The sequence below is a fragment of the Pleurodeles waltl genome, chromosome 2_2 (genome assembly GCF_031143425.1).
Source record: "Pleurodeles waltl isolate 20211129_DDA chromosome 2_2, aPleWal1.hap1.20221129, whole genome shotgun sequence".
In the NCBI taxonomy this organism is placed as follows: domain Eukaryota; kingdom Metazoa; phylum Chordata; class Amphibia; order Caudata; family Salamandridae; genus Pleurodeles; species Pleurodeles waltl.
In genome coordinates, this window is record NC_090439.1 from 587,390,989 (window position 1) to 587,407,266 (window position 16,278).

At 46.0% G+C, this 16,278-nt stretch overlaps 1 protein-coding gene across 1 annotated transcript in view; it reads right to left on the reverse strand.

The window, feature by feature from the left end:
• LOC138276821 (ethanolaminephosphotransferase 1-like) overlaps positions 1-16,278 on the reverse strand; it is a 355,017-nt gene that overhangs the window by 124,068 nt on the left and 214,671 nt on the right. The window contains exon 7 of the mRNA XM_069219207.1: positions 8,164-8,212. Within this exon, the coding sequence (XP_069075308.1) occupies positions 8,164-8,212 (49 nt within the window). The remainder of the gene's footprint in view (positions 1-8,163; positions 8,213-16,278) is intronic.

The following is a 16,278-nucleotide window of genomic DNA, read 5'->3' on the forward strand; positions in this document are numbered from 1 at the left end:
GGGTTCAGGGCATCTACGTCTTCTTCTCAAGTCTTCAATTTCTTTTCTCTTTTGTCTTCTATTATCTTTAAAGAAGATCTTTGGCCAAAAGGTTCTTGCAAGGACCAGTAGATGAGGAAGTCATTCTGCTGGCTGTTTCCAATATGACAGAACACCCCAATTTCTTCCCTCAAGAGGAGGATATTTATCATATGTAAAACCTGGTTTCTATCCACAAAAAAACAGTTGGTCTCTTCTTTCCTCAGACGCTTAGGTTCTCCAAACAGCTTCAGGGAATCTGATGAAATTTATAAAACAAATCAGGACCTTCTTACCAAAGGAGCAATAGAACAAACATTTCCAAACCCCCAAGGTTTCATAAGCAATTTATTCTTAGTCAAAAATAAAAATAAAAAAAAGTTACGACCTGTCATCAACCTCAAACATTTAAACTCCTTTGTTCTTTACCGCCACTTCAAAATAGAAACCATTCAACATTTAAGAGACTGTCTGTAACCAGACGATTAGTTGACACATTTAGGTCACAAAGATGCTTATCTAACAATACCCATTCATCCCTCACAGAGAAAATATGTTCAGTTCAATTGGTCAGATGTAACCTACCCATTTACATCTCTTCCTTTTGGTCTTTCTTCAACATCATCCTGTTTCACCAAGCTTTCGAAACCAATCATGTCCAATTTAAGATCCCAGTGAATATGCACTATAATTTATCTGGATGTTATCTTGATCATATCTCAGAACAAAACAATAGCATTGAATCATCTACAAATAACTATTTCCTTTGAGAAACTTTAGGATGTGTTATCAATGAAGAAACATTAATTCTGCAACCTGTCAAATCATTAGAATTCCTAGGCTTCACAGTAAATACCTTATCTTGTACACTTTATCTTTCAGATTCAAAGGTTTTGCCAACAAGAAAAGAACTCTTGCATTTTCTAACTCTCTCTCAAATCTTCCTTCTGCATCTGGCCAGAATTGTAAGGCCTCTTTTCTCACCGATTCAATTTGAGCATATTTCCAGGACCACTCCATTACAGAGCACTGCAAAGGCTGGAAAAAAAACATTTTCACAAAGAGCTAAGGGCCAGATGTAGCAAAGGTTTTTTCCCATTCTGTGTCAATGGGAAAATGTGTTCGTACATATGGCCCTAAGTTATTAAAATTTAATTCCTTTGGATTTAGAAACCAAAGAAGAGGGTTTTTGGTGGCTTGATCATTTAAATGCTTGGAATGGAAGAACTATTTTCAACTCCATGCCAGACCTTCTCCTAGAATCAGATGCAGGTACATCAGGCTGTGGCGAATATTCAACCGGAGGGAAGTGGTCAGCAGAAGAGTTGGGTGTACATATAAATTGTCTAAACCTTCTAGCAGGTTCCTTTGCTGTCCAAATTTTGAGAAGAAATCACATAAGATGTTCAGTCCTTATTTGAATGGGCCATTCCATTGCAGCCAAATATATAAACCATCTGGGAAGCACGCGATCAGAAATCCTAGCTGCTTTAGCCAAGCTATTTTTGTGAATTTTGTCTGTTTCACTAGTCAGGGCAGAGTATCTACTGGGTCATTTAAACAAAATTGCGGATTGAAATTCTTGCCATTTAAAGGATTACAGTGATTGGAAACTTCATACTCCATTTTTCAAAATATGTTAACAAACAAGCTTGGAAGAAACTGCCCATGTGGCAGCTTACAAACCTCTGTATGAGAAGAGCGATGAGCCTGTGCCCAGGGCGCAGACATATCCCTCATGATAGGGAATCCAAAAACTCATAGTGGGGTGAAATGCTGTACATCCTTCCTTGGAGGAGGAAATTTAAGCAATAGGGATTCAGAATACCTCACATAGGCCACTCACCACAAACACAAGCACAGACCTACTCACGCCAAGCGTATGTAGCAGAACTGCTTCAGGAGAAGAAGGATCATGGACAAGCCCAGTCAGAACAATCAGAACCAGTCAATTAGGGAAAATCCTAATGAAGAGAGGTTTGCAAAACAGCATCCTCATTCACCCAACCACTGGGCTGAATGATTGCCATCAGGAAGAACACCTTTAAAGACAAGAACATTAAGTAAGTACCTGCTGCCAACTTGATGTACAGTGAAACTGTGCCCAGGGGACAGGTGTTAAAGACACCTCCTTTTCATGTTCGAGTCTCTGGACAAATTCAATTATGGTAGCAGTAGTGGGTCTTAATAGGTATTGTGTGCTTCCTGGCTGGGGGTGCTTCAGAAGTGTTGATACCCACTATAAGTTGAAAACAGATTACACAAATTCTCCTCAAATTGGCCTAGAGCTTTGCACCACACTCTATCTTCATTCTTAGAAAAGCCTTCTAGTGATGCCGTGCACTGCTACTATCATAGCTGCTCACCACTGGATTACAAATCAGATGCCCATAGATGACGCACCTACTTTCCCTGTGTGAGCCAACAAATGCTTTTATTCAGTGGCTTGCTTCATACAAGCACTGTCCTACAAAGGCTTTGGCAGTATGGCTGTTATCCAAGCCTTGTCCTGAAGAGGCACGACAATGTCATTATTGTCAGAGACTTGTCCAAGAGAGACTTGGTGGTGTGACTATTGCCTTGAGCACCATCCTACAAATCATTTGGCTGCATTTGAGTATTGCCCAGCTAACATGTACAAAATGGCCTGAAGTGGGCAGATGTCGGTTCTGGGTCAAAGACCGGTGTCAGGTTCGGATCGTGAACCAGTGTTGGCAGTGTTTGGGTCTTTGCCAACACAGAAGAAACCACCCGCGAGCCCCGTGCAAGTGTAGAGGCCACAACCAAAGTTGAAGTGGCTGGGTTGAAGACAGCTTGAGAAATTTGAGGCCTGCGGAGACCATCTTAGAAAAGACAGGAGTCATGCCCACCACCGCCACCCTGGGCATGGCCATTGCACCCAGTGCCATGTAGGGGGGCCTATTTCAGGGTCCCCAATGGCACTTCAAAAAATAAATACTTACCTGTTGTAGGAAAATGCAACTGTTGGCATGGTTACCCCCTAACATTTTGCCTTTTGTTGATGCTAGTTATAATTGAAAGTGTGCTGGGACCCTGCTAACCATGCCCCAGCACCAGTGTTCTTTCCCTAAACTGTACCTTTGTCTCCACAATTGACACAGCCCTGGCACACAGATAAGTCCCTTGTAAATGGTGCCCCTGGTACCAAGGGCCCTGTGGCCAGGTAAGTTCTCTAAGGGCTGTAGCATGTATTATGCCACCCTGGGGACCCCTCACTCAGCACATGCACACTGCCTCACAGCTTGTGTGTGCTGGTGGGGAGACAAAGACTAAGTCGACATGGAACTCCACTCAGGGTGTCATGCCTACAACCCACTGCCTGTGGCATAGGTAAGTCACCCCTCTAGCAGGCCTTACAGCCCTAAGGCAGGGTGCACTATACCACAGGTGAGGGCATAGCTGCATGAGAACTATGCCCCTACAATGTCTAAGCCAATTCTTAGACATTGTAAGTGCAGGGTAGCCATAAAGAGTATATGATCTGGGAGTTGGTCAAACACAAACTCCACAGTTCCATAATGGCTACACTGAATACTGGGAAATTTAGTATCAAACTTCTCAGCACAATAAATCCACACTGATGCCAGTGTGGGATTTGTTGAGAAATGCACACAGAGGGCATCTTAGAGATGCCCCCTGTATACCAGTTCAACTACTAGTGCTAGGCTGACCAGTTTCTGCCAGCCTGCCACATCCCGACAGGTTTCTGGCCACATGGGGTGAGTGCATTTGTGCACTCTGTGACCAGGAACAAAGCCTGTACTGGGTGGAGGTGCTTCACACCTCCCCCTGCAGGAACTGTAACACCTGGCGGTGAGCCTCAAAGGCTCAAGCCTGGTGTTACAGCACCCCAGGACACTCCAGCTAGTGGAGATTCCCGTCCCCCGGACACAGCTCCCACGTTTGGTGGCAATTCCAGAGGAGATAATGAGGAAAACAAGGAGGAGTCACCCTCCAACCAGGACAGCCCCTAAGGTGTCCTGAGCTGAGGTGACCCCTGCCTTAGAACATCCTCCATCTTGCTTTGGAGGATTTCCCCCAATAGGATTAGGGATGTGCCTCCCTCCCCACAGGGAGGAGGCACAAGGAGGGTATAGCCACCCCCAGGGACAGTAGCCATTGGCTACTGCCCTCCTGCCCTAAACACACCCTAAATTGAGTATTTAGGGGTGACCCTGAACCCAGGAAAACAGATTCCTGTTGACCTGAAACAAGAAGAGGTACTGCTGACCTGAAAGCCCCGCAGAGACGAAGGAGACAACAATTGACTTGGCCCCAGCCTTACCGGCCTGTCTCCAGACTCAAAGAACCTGCAACAGCGATGCATCCAGCGGGACCAGCGACCTCTGCCGACTCAGAGGACTGGCCTGCAAACCAAAGGACAAAGAAACTCCCGAGGACAGTGGCTATGTCTGAACATCCAAAAAGAAACCATCTTTAAAGGGACTTTAGCCTCACTCCGGAAGTGTGAGCCCTCAACACTCTGCACCCAACGCCCCCGGCTCGTGTCCAGAAAAAACCAACACTGCAGCAATGATCCCCAAACGACGCCCACGATGTGGACACCCTGAGACAACCTTCCTGCACCCCCACGGCAAAGCCTGCAGAGAGAATCCAGAGGCACCCCCTGATTGCGACTGCCCGGTAACAAAGAACCCGATGCCTGGAAGAAGCACTGCACCCGCAGCACCCAGGCCTGAGAGAAACCAAGTACCAGTGCAGGAGTGACTAGCAGGCAGCCCTCATCATTGCCCTGTCGGTGGCTGGCCCGAGAAGCCCCCTTGTGCCCTACCTCATCACCAGAGTGACCCCCGGGTCCCTCTATTGATTTCTATCCAAAACCCGACACCTACTTTGAAGACTGCACCCGGCCACCCCTGTGCCGCAGAGGGTGTATTTTGTGTGCCTGTTTGTGACCCCCCAGGGCTCTACAAAACCCCCCTGGTCTGCTCCCCGAGGACACAGGTACTTACCTGCTAGCAGACTGGAACCGGAGCACTCCTAGTCTCCAAAGTGTTATTTGGGCCCTACTTTGACCTATACACCTGTCCGGCCCTGTGTTGCTGGTTCTGAGTCTTTGGGGTTGCCTTGAACCCCCAACTGTGGGCTGCCTATGCCCCAGAGACTGAACTTGTAAGTGCTTTACTTACCTGATATACTAACTTGTACTTACCTCCCCCTGGAACTGTTGATTTTTGCAGTGTCCAGTTTTAAAATAGCTTATTGCCCTTTTTGACAAAACTGTGTACATTACTGTTTTAATTCAAAGTTCCATATTTACCTATGCCAAGTACCTTACAATTTATGTACTTACTTGAATTCTGAATCTTGTGGTTCTCAAATAAAGTAAGAAAATAATATGTTTCTATATAAAAACGTATTGGTCTGTAGTTAAGTCTGTGAGTGTGTGTTCCCATGTATTGCCTGTGTGTGTACAACAAATGCTTAACACAACCCTCTGGTAAGCCTACTGCTTGACCACACTACCACAAATAGAGCATTAGTATTATCTAATTTTGCCACTATCAACCTCTAAGGGGAATCCTTGGACTCTGTGCACACTATCTCTCAATTTAAGATAGTATATACAGAGCCAACTTCCTACACATGTACTTACCTATACTTACCTGGGATGGGGTCCCCCATCCTCCGCTATCCCTCTGGTGTGGATGGGGGTGTCCCTGGGGCCTGAGAAGGGCACCTGTGAGCTTATTCCATGGTGTTCCACCATGAAAATAGGCCCACAGGTCCCCTAATGCCTGCCCTGACCCAGGTGTTAATAAATGATTCAAAGCAAGCTTTTCACCATTTTCTGACCCCTCCCATGCATGATTTTAGCACAGGGGATGAATATGGCGGTAAAGTCATAGAGTCATTTTTTGCATGGGAACGCCTATTTGCATCTCATTGACGCACAGTAGGTTTCCACGTCCAAAAAATGACTTTAACTCCATAAGATGGGTCTAGCGCCAAAGTATAAATATGGAGTTAGTTTTGCACCTAATTTGCGTAAAAACAATTACGCAAACTTGGCGCAAAACAAGTATAAATATGCCCCCAAATATTTACCAACACCTGAAGTGATGTGGTAACTTATTCTCAAAGGGCGATCTGTTCCCACTAGATAGCCTCTAATTTTGGGAATTGAGTCAGGCAACCATGGTGGAGAAACAGGAGTTAGTTGGCAGATGTCCAAGGTATGCTGCTAAAATTATTTTGTTCAAGCTATGGAAAACCAGTGAAACTAGAAAAAATCATTCCCAAAAATGTTCACATCATTCAATACAGTATGTAGCACCCTTAAATTTGAACAGTGGCAGTGTTCGACAAAAATATTGAGGGCCATATTTACAGCAAAAAGTTTAGCAGTACAGCGCAGCAAGTCACCTTGATGGTGCACAATGGGCTGCCTAGCGCCAACACAGGCACCCTTGCACCATGGTGTCAGGTTGCCTCCGTTCCATGCAGGTTAGATTTTCTGAAGGAAGGGGCACTTTCCTGCACAAAAATAATCATCAGAGACATATTCCTCTTATCTATGTGTGCTGCAGAATAATGCAGCACACATAGAGTAAGTAACAAGGAGAAATAAAGATGTTTCTCCTCGTTACGCTTCTCCTGGAGAGACGTATGCTTTTTGCGCATTCCCAGGTTTACCAGGTTCGGTAAATCTGGGAATGCGTCAAAAACCATGGGAGTTGCATGGGAACACACATGCAGGGCCCATGGAATTTCTCCCTTACTCCAGATTTTTGAAGCCATTTAAAGCCACGCAGTAGCTTTGCGTGGCTTCAAAAATCTGACTTTGACGTTTGCATCACACATGTACCCTGTTGCGTAGTGCAAGCATGACGCAAAGCTCTCATAAATATGCCCATGAGTTTCTAATATCGACTTACAAGAATACCAACAGAAGAATATCAACTACTGTTACATCATCAAGATACATTTACATATCTAACTGCAGGTTTGCTAATATTATCTTCGTATCTACTTACCTTGAGGATATAATTACAATATGTAGACATGGAGTTAAAAATAATTAATCCATACTTTTCTTTATGTACATACCTTTATGTGGTATTCCCCGTTCTGCTATTCTCATTCTTGTGGGTTAATAATTTTGCCCTTGATTATCTGACATCGTTCTGACAACGCTTGTGTGTCTTTTTTGTATACAAAGTCTCCAAATGCTATTGCTTCATTGATGATTTATGTTGAACCCATGTCTCTCCTGGATTGGCTTTTTGTGCTTCTTTTAAGATGCCATTTTATTGTTTTTTGCTTTTGTTCATTCTGAGTCCCAGTGACCATACTGAGCTAGTGAGTGCCATGTTTGTCAGAAAAACTAAATATTTACCAGTCAAGATACATATAAGCACCGTAAAATGTTCCTTAAACATTGAACATAAGAGAAATCAATAATTGATTACAAATAAAGGGGTCTCATAAAAAACAGTAGTAAAAGTGCACTCCGTTTTTTAAATCTACATCTGATAGTAGTTTACTCATTTTTAGAATTCACACATTCCTCAATTAATCAAGGTGAAAGGTGGGCTTTGGCAAATACATGATGTACTTGTTGGGGCTGCATTCACTGAGGTGGAGAACGCTGCCAGGGGCGAGGGCTTTCCCAATGCAAATGCACAACTTTTTTCCCCTTTTTAAGCCTACGGGATAATAATGTTCCTAGTGGAAAAACCCCATCCCCCCACACTCTCAACAAATCTTGGGATGATTCATTCCCTTCCCATCGTGGAAACGACTTAGGACACCACAGGGCTGGAGTGAACCACAACACTGTGCAGGTTGGAAGGGGGGGGGGGGGTTGTAGTGCTTTGTGAAAGTCCAGAAATTTCTCATGTAACCACATCAGGGAACAGCCAGAAACGCCTTCAATTCCCACCCCTTGAATGGGTTTTGCGGGAGCAGAGATCCGCGCGCTCATGGGTGAGAGTTACATGTAATAAATGTGTAGTAGTGAACTGCTTCCAGCCTACACATGAGGTGATTAAAAGACCGTTCCCCTCCGTGTGCTTTAAAATTGTTAACCGGAGAGGACCCTTTACAGGCTGTGAATGTCACGCCATACGGCCGCTTACACACCACTTGAGACACACTTACATGAATACGTTGTACAGCGTCTGAGGAACGGAAAGAAATATGCTGCCGCCTGGAAAGACACAACAGAGAGCGTTATAAGAAGTGATTAACAACCGCCATTACATCAAGAGCTGGACTTGTCTAGGCCTGGATATTTCTCCTCACAGTAAATACGCTTTCATCGATTACACTGTAAAGAGCCCTGAGCTGTAGTCTGTGGTTAAACGGCTTTGCAAGATGGCGTAGGTTGACATCATTTGTAAATCTTGCATTCGAGGTTCCTCTAAAATAAAAGATGTGCCCGACAGCCGTCCAAGCTAAATATAGCAGCTTCGGGGCCTGCATTTCATTGTAAGATGTCACAGAAGGCTGACTCCTGAGGTGGGCCTGCATTTTAATTTAAATTATGGGAGCTAATGCTAATGTAAAAAACAGTGGTGGGAGCAAAACACAACAAAGAGATGGCTCTGTTTTATTTCACAAAATGCATTTTTTGTATTACACATGGAACTGCGACGCCAGACCTGGAGCACGAATGTGCTGGACAATTCTGCACACCAGCGCACTCTGCAAGGACATGGAAAATCCCGGAAGCCTAATACCTTAGAGCTCTTACCTTAGTGCAATTCCAGATGCAATCTGCAAATCCAGTAAAAAACAACAGTGCCAGGTTCAGTATTTACCAGTGCATAACTTGAGCACCATTCCGATTTTCAGACTGTTGCACTCAGTGCTAATTGCACGCGATTTCCCCAGCTATGTTACGTTATGCAGATTTGTAGAGCACATTATCTCCCGGGAGGGTAACCTGGTACTGTTCCATGGTGCACAAACTCGAAATGTGCGCTTTTCGCCTCTATAAATTGTGCCAATTTTTACATGGCAAAAGCTTGCGGGCACAATACTAGGAGAAGTGTCCAAGTTGCATCCCAGATTCGAATGCAAATTAGATTTTGCACCCAGATAAAGAACAGTGCCCAGGTACGATGGAGGTCCCCTGGACGGCATTAACTGCAGGGGGGCCTGGCCAAAGACCAGAAGGGTCTGTCAGAATCGGCAGGCCCCCGCTCCCTCCTCAACAGATGGCGTAGTTGAGCCTCCTTGCTCCCCACTTTAGAGAATCTTGAGGGGGTTCAGAGTGTGCTGCCTAATACAGCATAGCACGGTTTTGAGACAGGCAGATCACTCTGTGACTACGTCCCGGACAAAATGGGGGCACGCAGAGCTTTTTTATTATATGCCCTGTTTCCTATTGTGGGAATAACAGTTCAGTCAGCTGTCCTCATCCTCAAGCACTATACTTCTCTGAGCCCTGAAAATCCCTTATCAGCTCTATCCATAGCCCATCCCAGAACCCTATAAACCCCTTGCTACTCCTAAACACTACCCATCTCAGAGCCCGAACCCTCTTACTAACCCTATGCATCCTATACCCTAACCCATCTCGGAACCCTACAAACCCCTTGCTAGTCTTAAACATTACCCATCTCAGAGCCCGAACCCTCTTACTAACTCTATGCACCCTATGCACTAGCCCTCCCGGAACCCTATAAACGGCTAGCTACTCCTAAACACTACCCATCTCAGAGCCCGAACCCTCTTACTAACCCTATGCATCCTATACCCTAACCCATCTCGGAACCCTATAAATCCCTTGCTACTCCTAAACACTACCCATCTCAGAGCCCGAACCCTCTCACTAACCCTATGCATCCTATACCCTAACCCATCTCGGAACCCTATAAATCCCTTGCTACTCCTAAACACTACCCATCTCAGAGCCCGAACCTCTTACTAACCCTATGCATCCTATACCCTAACCCATCTCGGAACCCTATAAATCCCTTGCTACTCCTAAACACTACCCATCTCAGAGCCCGAACCCTCTTACTAACCCTACGCACCCTATGCACTAACCCATCCTGGAACCCTATAAACCCCTTGCTACTCCTAAACACTACCCATCTCAGAGCCCGAACCCTCTTACTAACCCTATGCATCCTATACCCTAACCCATCCTGGAACCCTATAAACCCCTTGCTAGTCTTAAACACTACCCATCTCAGAGCCCGAACCCTCTTACTAACCCTATGCATCCTATACCCTAACCCATCCTGGAACCCTATAAACCCCTTGCTAGTCTTAAACACTACCCATCTCAGAGCCCGAACCCTCTTACTAACCCTATGCATCCTATACCCTAACCCATCCTGAAACCCTATAAACCCCTTGCTACTCCTAAACACTACCCATCTCACAGCCTGAACCCTCTTACTAACTCTATGCACCCTATGCACTAGCCCTCCCGGAACCCTATAAACGGCTAGCTACTCCTAAACACTACCCATCTCAGAGCCCGAACCCTCTTACTAACCCTATGCATCCTATACCCTAACCCATCCTGAAACCCTATAAACCCCTTGCTAGTCTTAAACATTACCCATCTCAGAGCCCGAACCCTCTCACTAACCCTACGCACCCTATGCACTAACCCATCCTGGCACCATATAAACTCCTTCTACTCCTAAACACTACCCATCTCAGAGCCCGAACCCTCTCACGAATCCTACACACCCTCTGCCCTAATCCATCTCGGAACCCTATAAATGCCTTGCTTCTCCTAAACACTTCCCATCTCAGAGCCCGAACCCTCTCACTAACCCTACGCACCCTATGCACTAGCCCTCCCGGAACCCTATAAATCCCTTGCTATTCCTAAACACTACCCATCTCACAATCCAAGCCCTCTCACTAACCCTACGCACCCCAGGGCGCTAGCACTCCTGGAACCCCATAAACTTCTTACTACCCATTGCACAACCCACTCCTGAAACATAAAAACTCCTTCTTAAACCCATGCACTACACATGCCTAAGCCCAGAAAAAACCCTTACTGCAAAATCCATACCTGGGCCCTAACAACCACCCTTACTTGTCCATTTACTCACCTTTGTATAAAGTAATGCCATGTACTGACCTGGGCAATAAAAGTTACATCGATGTAAAAACACCGATGGAGTATACCATGACCTAAAAACACCGAAGCAGCCTAAGATTGACAGATGCAATTATTGTACGCAAGAGGCAGTTAACTTATGGCATGCTGCAGTTTACATGTCCAGCTACAGCCCTGAAGTTCCACGTCACGGCTAAACAGGCCCATGTGACCATGTATCGAATACAAACAAAGAAGGGCTAATATTTTGGGAGTGTTTAGAAAAAGAGTTGGTCCTGTGTACGGTACTCCCATCATAATACCAAAAAACAAAAAGTACACAATTCCAGCCAATAGACTAGTACAAATGTATACAGTAAGTAATAGAGTCTATGAGTCTGCTCTTATTAGAACAAGAGCCATGTGACAATGTAGCCAATACACCCTCACTTGCCCCGGTGTCTTCAACATATGCACGGTTTCACCAATATGGATATTTAGTAATGCTTCTTAAATAGGTACATCCTCACGTTCACAAGCACAGCCATTATAAACTGGGCGTTGTCTAACTGACCCCTTGGTCTCCATCGCATGCTCAGATACAGGAATCGAATACACAGGTGAAGCACTTTAATGCTAGGTCCAATGCCAAATGCTACCTGCTATGCTCAAGTAGAGGCGCCAAAATAAAAATAAGGGGGGAATTGATACGCCGGGTGAAGTACTATCTGCCAGGGTATAGCCATTGAATGGCAGTAAGCAACCTCTTGAGCCAGGGTGTGTCATGCTAGATGCAGCCTTATACTCTTATGTACAGCTATCATCTGCCAGGAGGCTTCCCTCTTATGTATGGAGTGCCTAATGATCAGGTATAGTTGCTAAGTATACAAGAATAGCTTTCTTGTCCCATATGTGGCCATTAAAGAGAAGGCTATGTCAAAGTGAAGGATGAGTTCAACACTTTCCTGTAATTTCCCATCACAAGTTGTAGATGCCACTGAGTGAACAACCCAATACATTTATTAAATTCTTTATTTTATTTGTTTCTGGTGATAGTGTCTACCCAAGCTGAGGATAAATCTTCACTCAATTATAAAACTAACCTACTGAGTGGCGCCACTAACTGGCCAGGGTGCCAGTCCACCCTTAATAAGCCTTTCCAAGTGATGGTCAGTTCAGGGGCCTGTATTTCAGAACCTGACTAGCAGCAGTTAAGATTGTACAGTGGCAGGTTCACCCACAGGTCTGGGGCACTCAAAAGTGCCAAGACAAATTTGGAGAGAACTCCAGAATCACTTGGACTATAAATACAATTCCAACTGTTCTGGAATCAAAGTGGCATCCTCTAGCCATCTCAGTGGGTCTCAGGCCAGAGGTGAAACTGGGGACACGCAAGACCACACGGGCAACAAAGGTTAACAATAGAGTTTCCCATAAACAGGAAGGGTCACTGACGAAGCAGGCTAGGGAAGTGAGATGTCAATGAACTTCTCCTAATACTGTAGAGTTATTTCTTGGCCTTCCTCTGCTGGTTATAGATGGTACTGTGTCTCTTGGGCAGTAGCAGTCCATTGGTCTGTCCCACACAGTAGCTGGACTCAGTACTTTTCAAGGGATGAGTTTACTGCGCTACGCAGTCACAGCCCAGTTGTTCTACAGGCAGGCAAGCAAACCTACCTCCACACATAGTTCTGGAACAGCAGTACTTTCATTTGCTGGTCCATAAACTGGCAGCCTGCCAAATTCACAGTTCATCCACCTAATTTAGAATTTGTTGAACTATTGTTTCCAGCAGTAGCGCCTCTGCTGCTAACTTAGGTGGGGTGCCAATCACTCTACCACATATAGAGAAAGCAACCATAACTGATTTGAAAAGTCTGTGTGCATCAGGGCCATTGTTTTTTTCACACTGAAACATACTACCGCTTCATAATACAAAAGTATGTCCACTGAAGTGATTTTACTATCTAACATCTGGTTTCTGGAGTGATACCATAGTCTGAAGTACAGTCCCACAGGTTATCACTGTGTGGTTTCAGGTGTCATATTGAAGAACTTGACTTCAGACTATAACACTGATAGAACGAGTTTCCTCATTTTTGCAAATTAAGAGCATTTAACCGAAAAGTGCAAATTTTAATGCTGAATAACATATGCACAGTAAATGCAAAGGCCTGTTTTCACATTTAAACAGTGTACAAAATGTTTTTCTCTTTCTTCCCACTACATATGCTGTAATTTTCCGCAAGTCTCCTGTTAGCTAGTGAATAGGCATTTGTTATTTATTAGACAAGTGATAGTGAGGTTCTCACTGGGAGGAGAGGAGATGGCAGGAAACACGACTCATTGGAAGGAGAGGAGATGGCAGGAAACACGACTCATTGGAAGAACTGTCTGAACCAGAAGATCCGTTCAAAGTAACAAACCAAGGACATGGGGCCAGATGTAGCAAAGTTTTGCGAGTCGCAAATGGCCCGAATCGCAATTTGTGACTGTACAAAATCGGAAATGGGATGCAAAAACCCCATTTCCGACTTGCAAAAAGAGCCGTTTGCGACCCCATTTTGCGACCCGCAAATAGCAAGTCGCAATTTGCGAGTCGCAAACCATATGCAATAGCCACTCGCAAATTGCGACTAGTCGCAAAAAGCCCAGTTTGCACTTGCAATTTACCACTAACTCAGAGCAGGTGGTAACCATAACCAAAGTATAAAAGGAGAGCCAGAAGACATCTGGGTTACTCAAGATGGCGGAGATATACCTGATAGCAGTGAGGAGGAGAGTCCATGCAGCCCAGCAGAGGAGGAGGAGGGGCCACAGACAGGAGAAGATATATAGAACAAGGCAGACCCTTTTTCAGCAAACTGAGGAAGAGATCTATGACAAATACCGCCTTAGCAGCGCTGCCATTCTAGAATTAATAGATTTACTTAAACCACAGCTAGAACACCAGACTCTGCGTGGCTGCGCCATCCCTACGCATGTGCAAGTGCTATGCTCACTTCACCTCTTGGCCTCAGGGAGCTATCAGGGGGTCATTGCTGTGGCAGGTGGGGTATCCCAAAGTGCAGTGTCAAGGTTCCTTAGGGCCTTCCTAGATGCCTTACTCACACACATGTCTCACTTCATATACCTACCAAGGAATGAGGCAGAAATAAACAGCACCAAGCTGGACTTTTACCGCATTGCCAACTTTCCCCATGTCATAGGATGTGTAGATGGGACACATATTCAAATATGCCCCCCAGCAAACCTGGAACATCTTTTCCGCAACAGAAAGTGTACCCATTCACTCAATATTCAGGTTGTTTGTGACACCCATTATGTCATCACTGACATTGTAGCTAAGTTTCCAGGCAGTACCCATGACTCCTACATTTTTAGGCATAGTGGGATACATCAACGCCTGGAACGTGGGGAGTTTGGAGACGGATACCTCCTAGGTAGAGCTACATACACCTTGCAGACATACACACAGGTCACTGTGCACACCAACCAGGATTTTCTAACAGTGTACTTTTTGTGCCCAACAGGTGACAGTGCATATGCTCTAAGGCCATGGATTATGACTCCGTTTTTAACACCCAGCAATGAATGTGAGAGGCGATACAACAATGCACATAAGAGGACCAGGAACCTGATAGAGCACACTTTTGGACTCCTGAAAGCAAGATTCCGATGCCTCCACCGCAGTGGAGGTGCCCTCCAGTATACCCCCATTACAGCATTCAAAATTGTGGTTCCATGCGCCATCCTCCACAACATAGCCACCCGACGTGGGCTACCTCTCACCCCTGCAGACCCAGATCCTGATGATGAAGAGCAAGAGCAACCACATCGCCATCATGGGGATCGGAGTATAGCTAATCAAGGCAGACTGAGACGGGAACACATTGCAACACAATACTTTGGAAGGTACGTGTCAACTCCAACCATACTCACCTATTGACCAAAAACACCATTTGTTAAGTGGAACAGAAAAACTATTTAATTAGTGCAGAAATAGAACTATATACAAGTAATGACTGTTCATGGGCATGTAAATGCAAACCATGCATGGGGCACATTGATGTCATGTGCCACATCAACAGGGCCAAGGTAATGTCTATGTCCTTCTGCGGCACCTGCCAGCCTGGCTGGTCCCTGGTGCTTCTGCTGTGCTCTGCCTGGCACTACGGAGCACCCTAGTGTCAGTGGCAGAGACACTGCTCACTGTAGAGCCCTCCTCACTGTCCTGGGGTGTTTCCCCTGTGCCCCTGGACAGATGCCGTGCCTCCATTAGGTCTATGACGTGTGTGAGACGTCCCAGGCCCCTAGCCACATCCCCTGCAAAATGGCCCATTTCGACCTGGAGGCCAACTGTCCTCCTCGACAGGCCTGTGGTGTTCATAGCCAGCCTGCCGATGGATGTGGCCATCCTATCCAGTCTGTGCAGGAGCTGACGGTCCCTGCGCCGCCCACCCTCGGCCTGGGCCAGTAGTCCTGCCGCAAGATCCCTCATGGCCAGGGCAAGGTCCCCAGTGTTTGTGGCTATCATGTCGATTCTTGAGTTAAGTTGCTGCATGCTGGCCTCGTTATTGCGGACAAAGCGGTGCAGCACACCACTAATCCTCCCTAAAATGTTATTTTGTAGGCGCTGACCACGCAGCAGCTGTGCCTCACTGTGGCTGGGAGGTTGATGGCCAGACGCAGCCTGCAGCCCTGATCTTCTGGACCTGCGTCGCCTGCGCAGCGGTGGCTGCCCTGTGTTTTCCACTGTCTCACTCCTGCCTGTTGCTGGCGCAGCCTCCCGGGACACAGGTGCAGCAGGTGTGGATATTGCAGGGATGATGTTGGCCGTGCAGGTGGGAGTGCTGGCGGGTCCTGAGCTGTCCTCATGGGGCTGGCTGCTGTGGGTTGTGGTGGTGTCTTGTAGGAGACCTGTGGGACATGGGGAACAGACTGTCAGTGTCTCCTATCTGTTGCACACTTCCAAATAAACATTTGCCTATGTACTGCCTACTTGACTACATTTCCCATAATGCATCATTCAGGTGTTTGCTACCCTGAAATGGAGCTATCTTGGTTGAGCATGCCCCTGTCTACATGATGGGTGGGGGTATGGCATTGATAGGGGTACAGGCATGTCACATGGTACTCACCGGTTGATGTGGTGGGCTCTGAGGTGTCCAGGTCCCCAAATCCGGATACTGCCTCCTGCT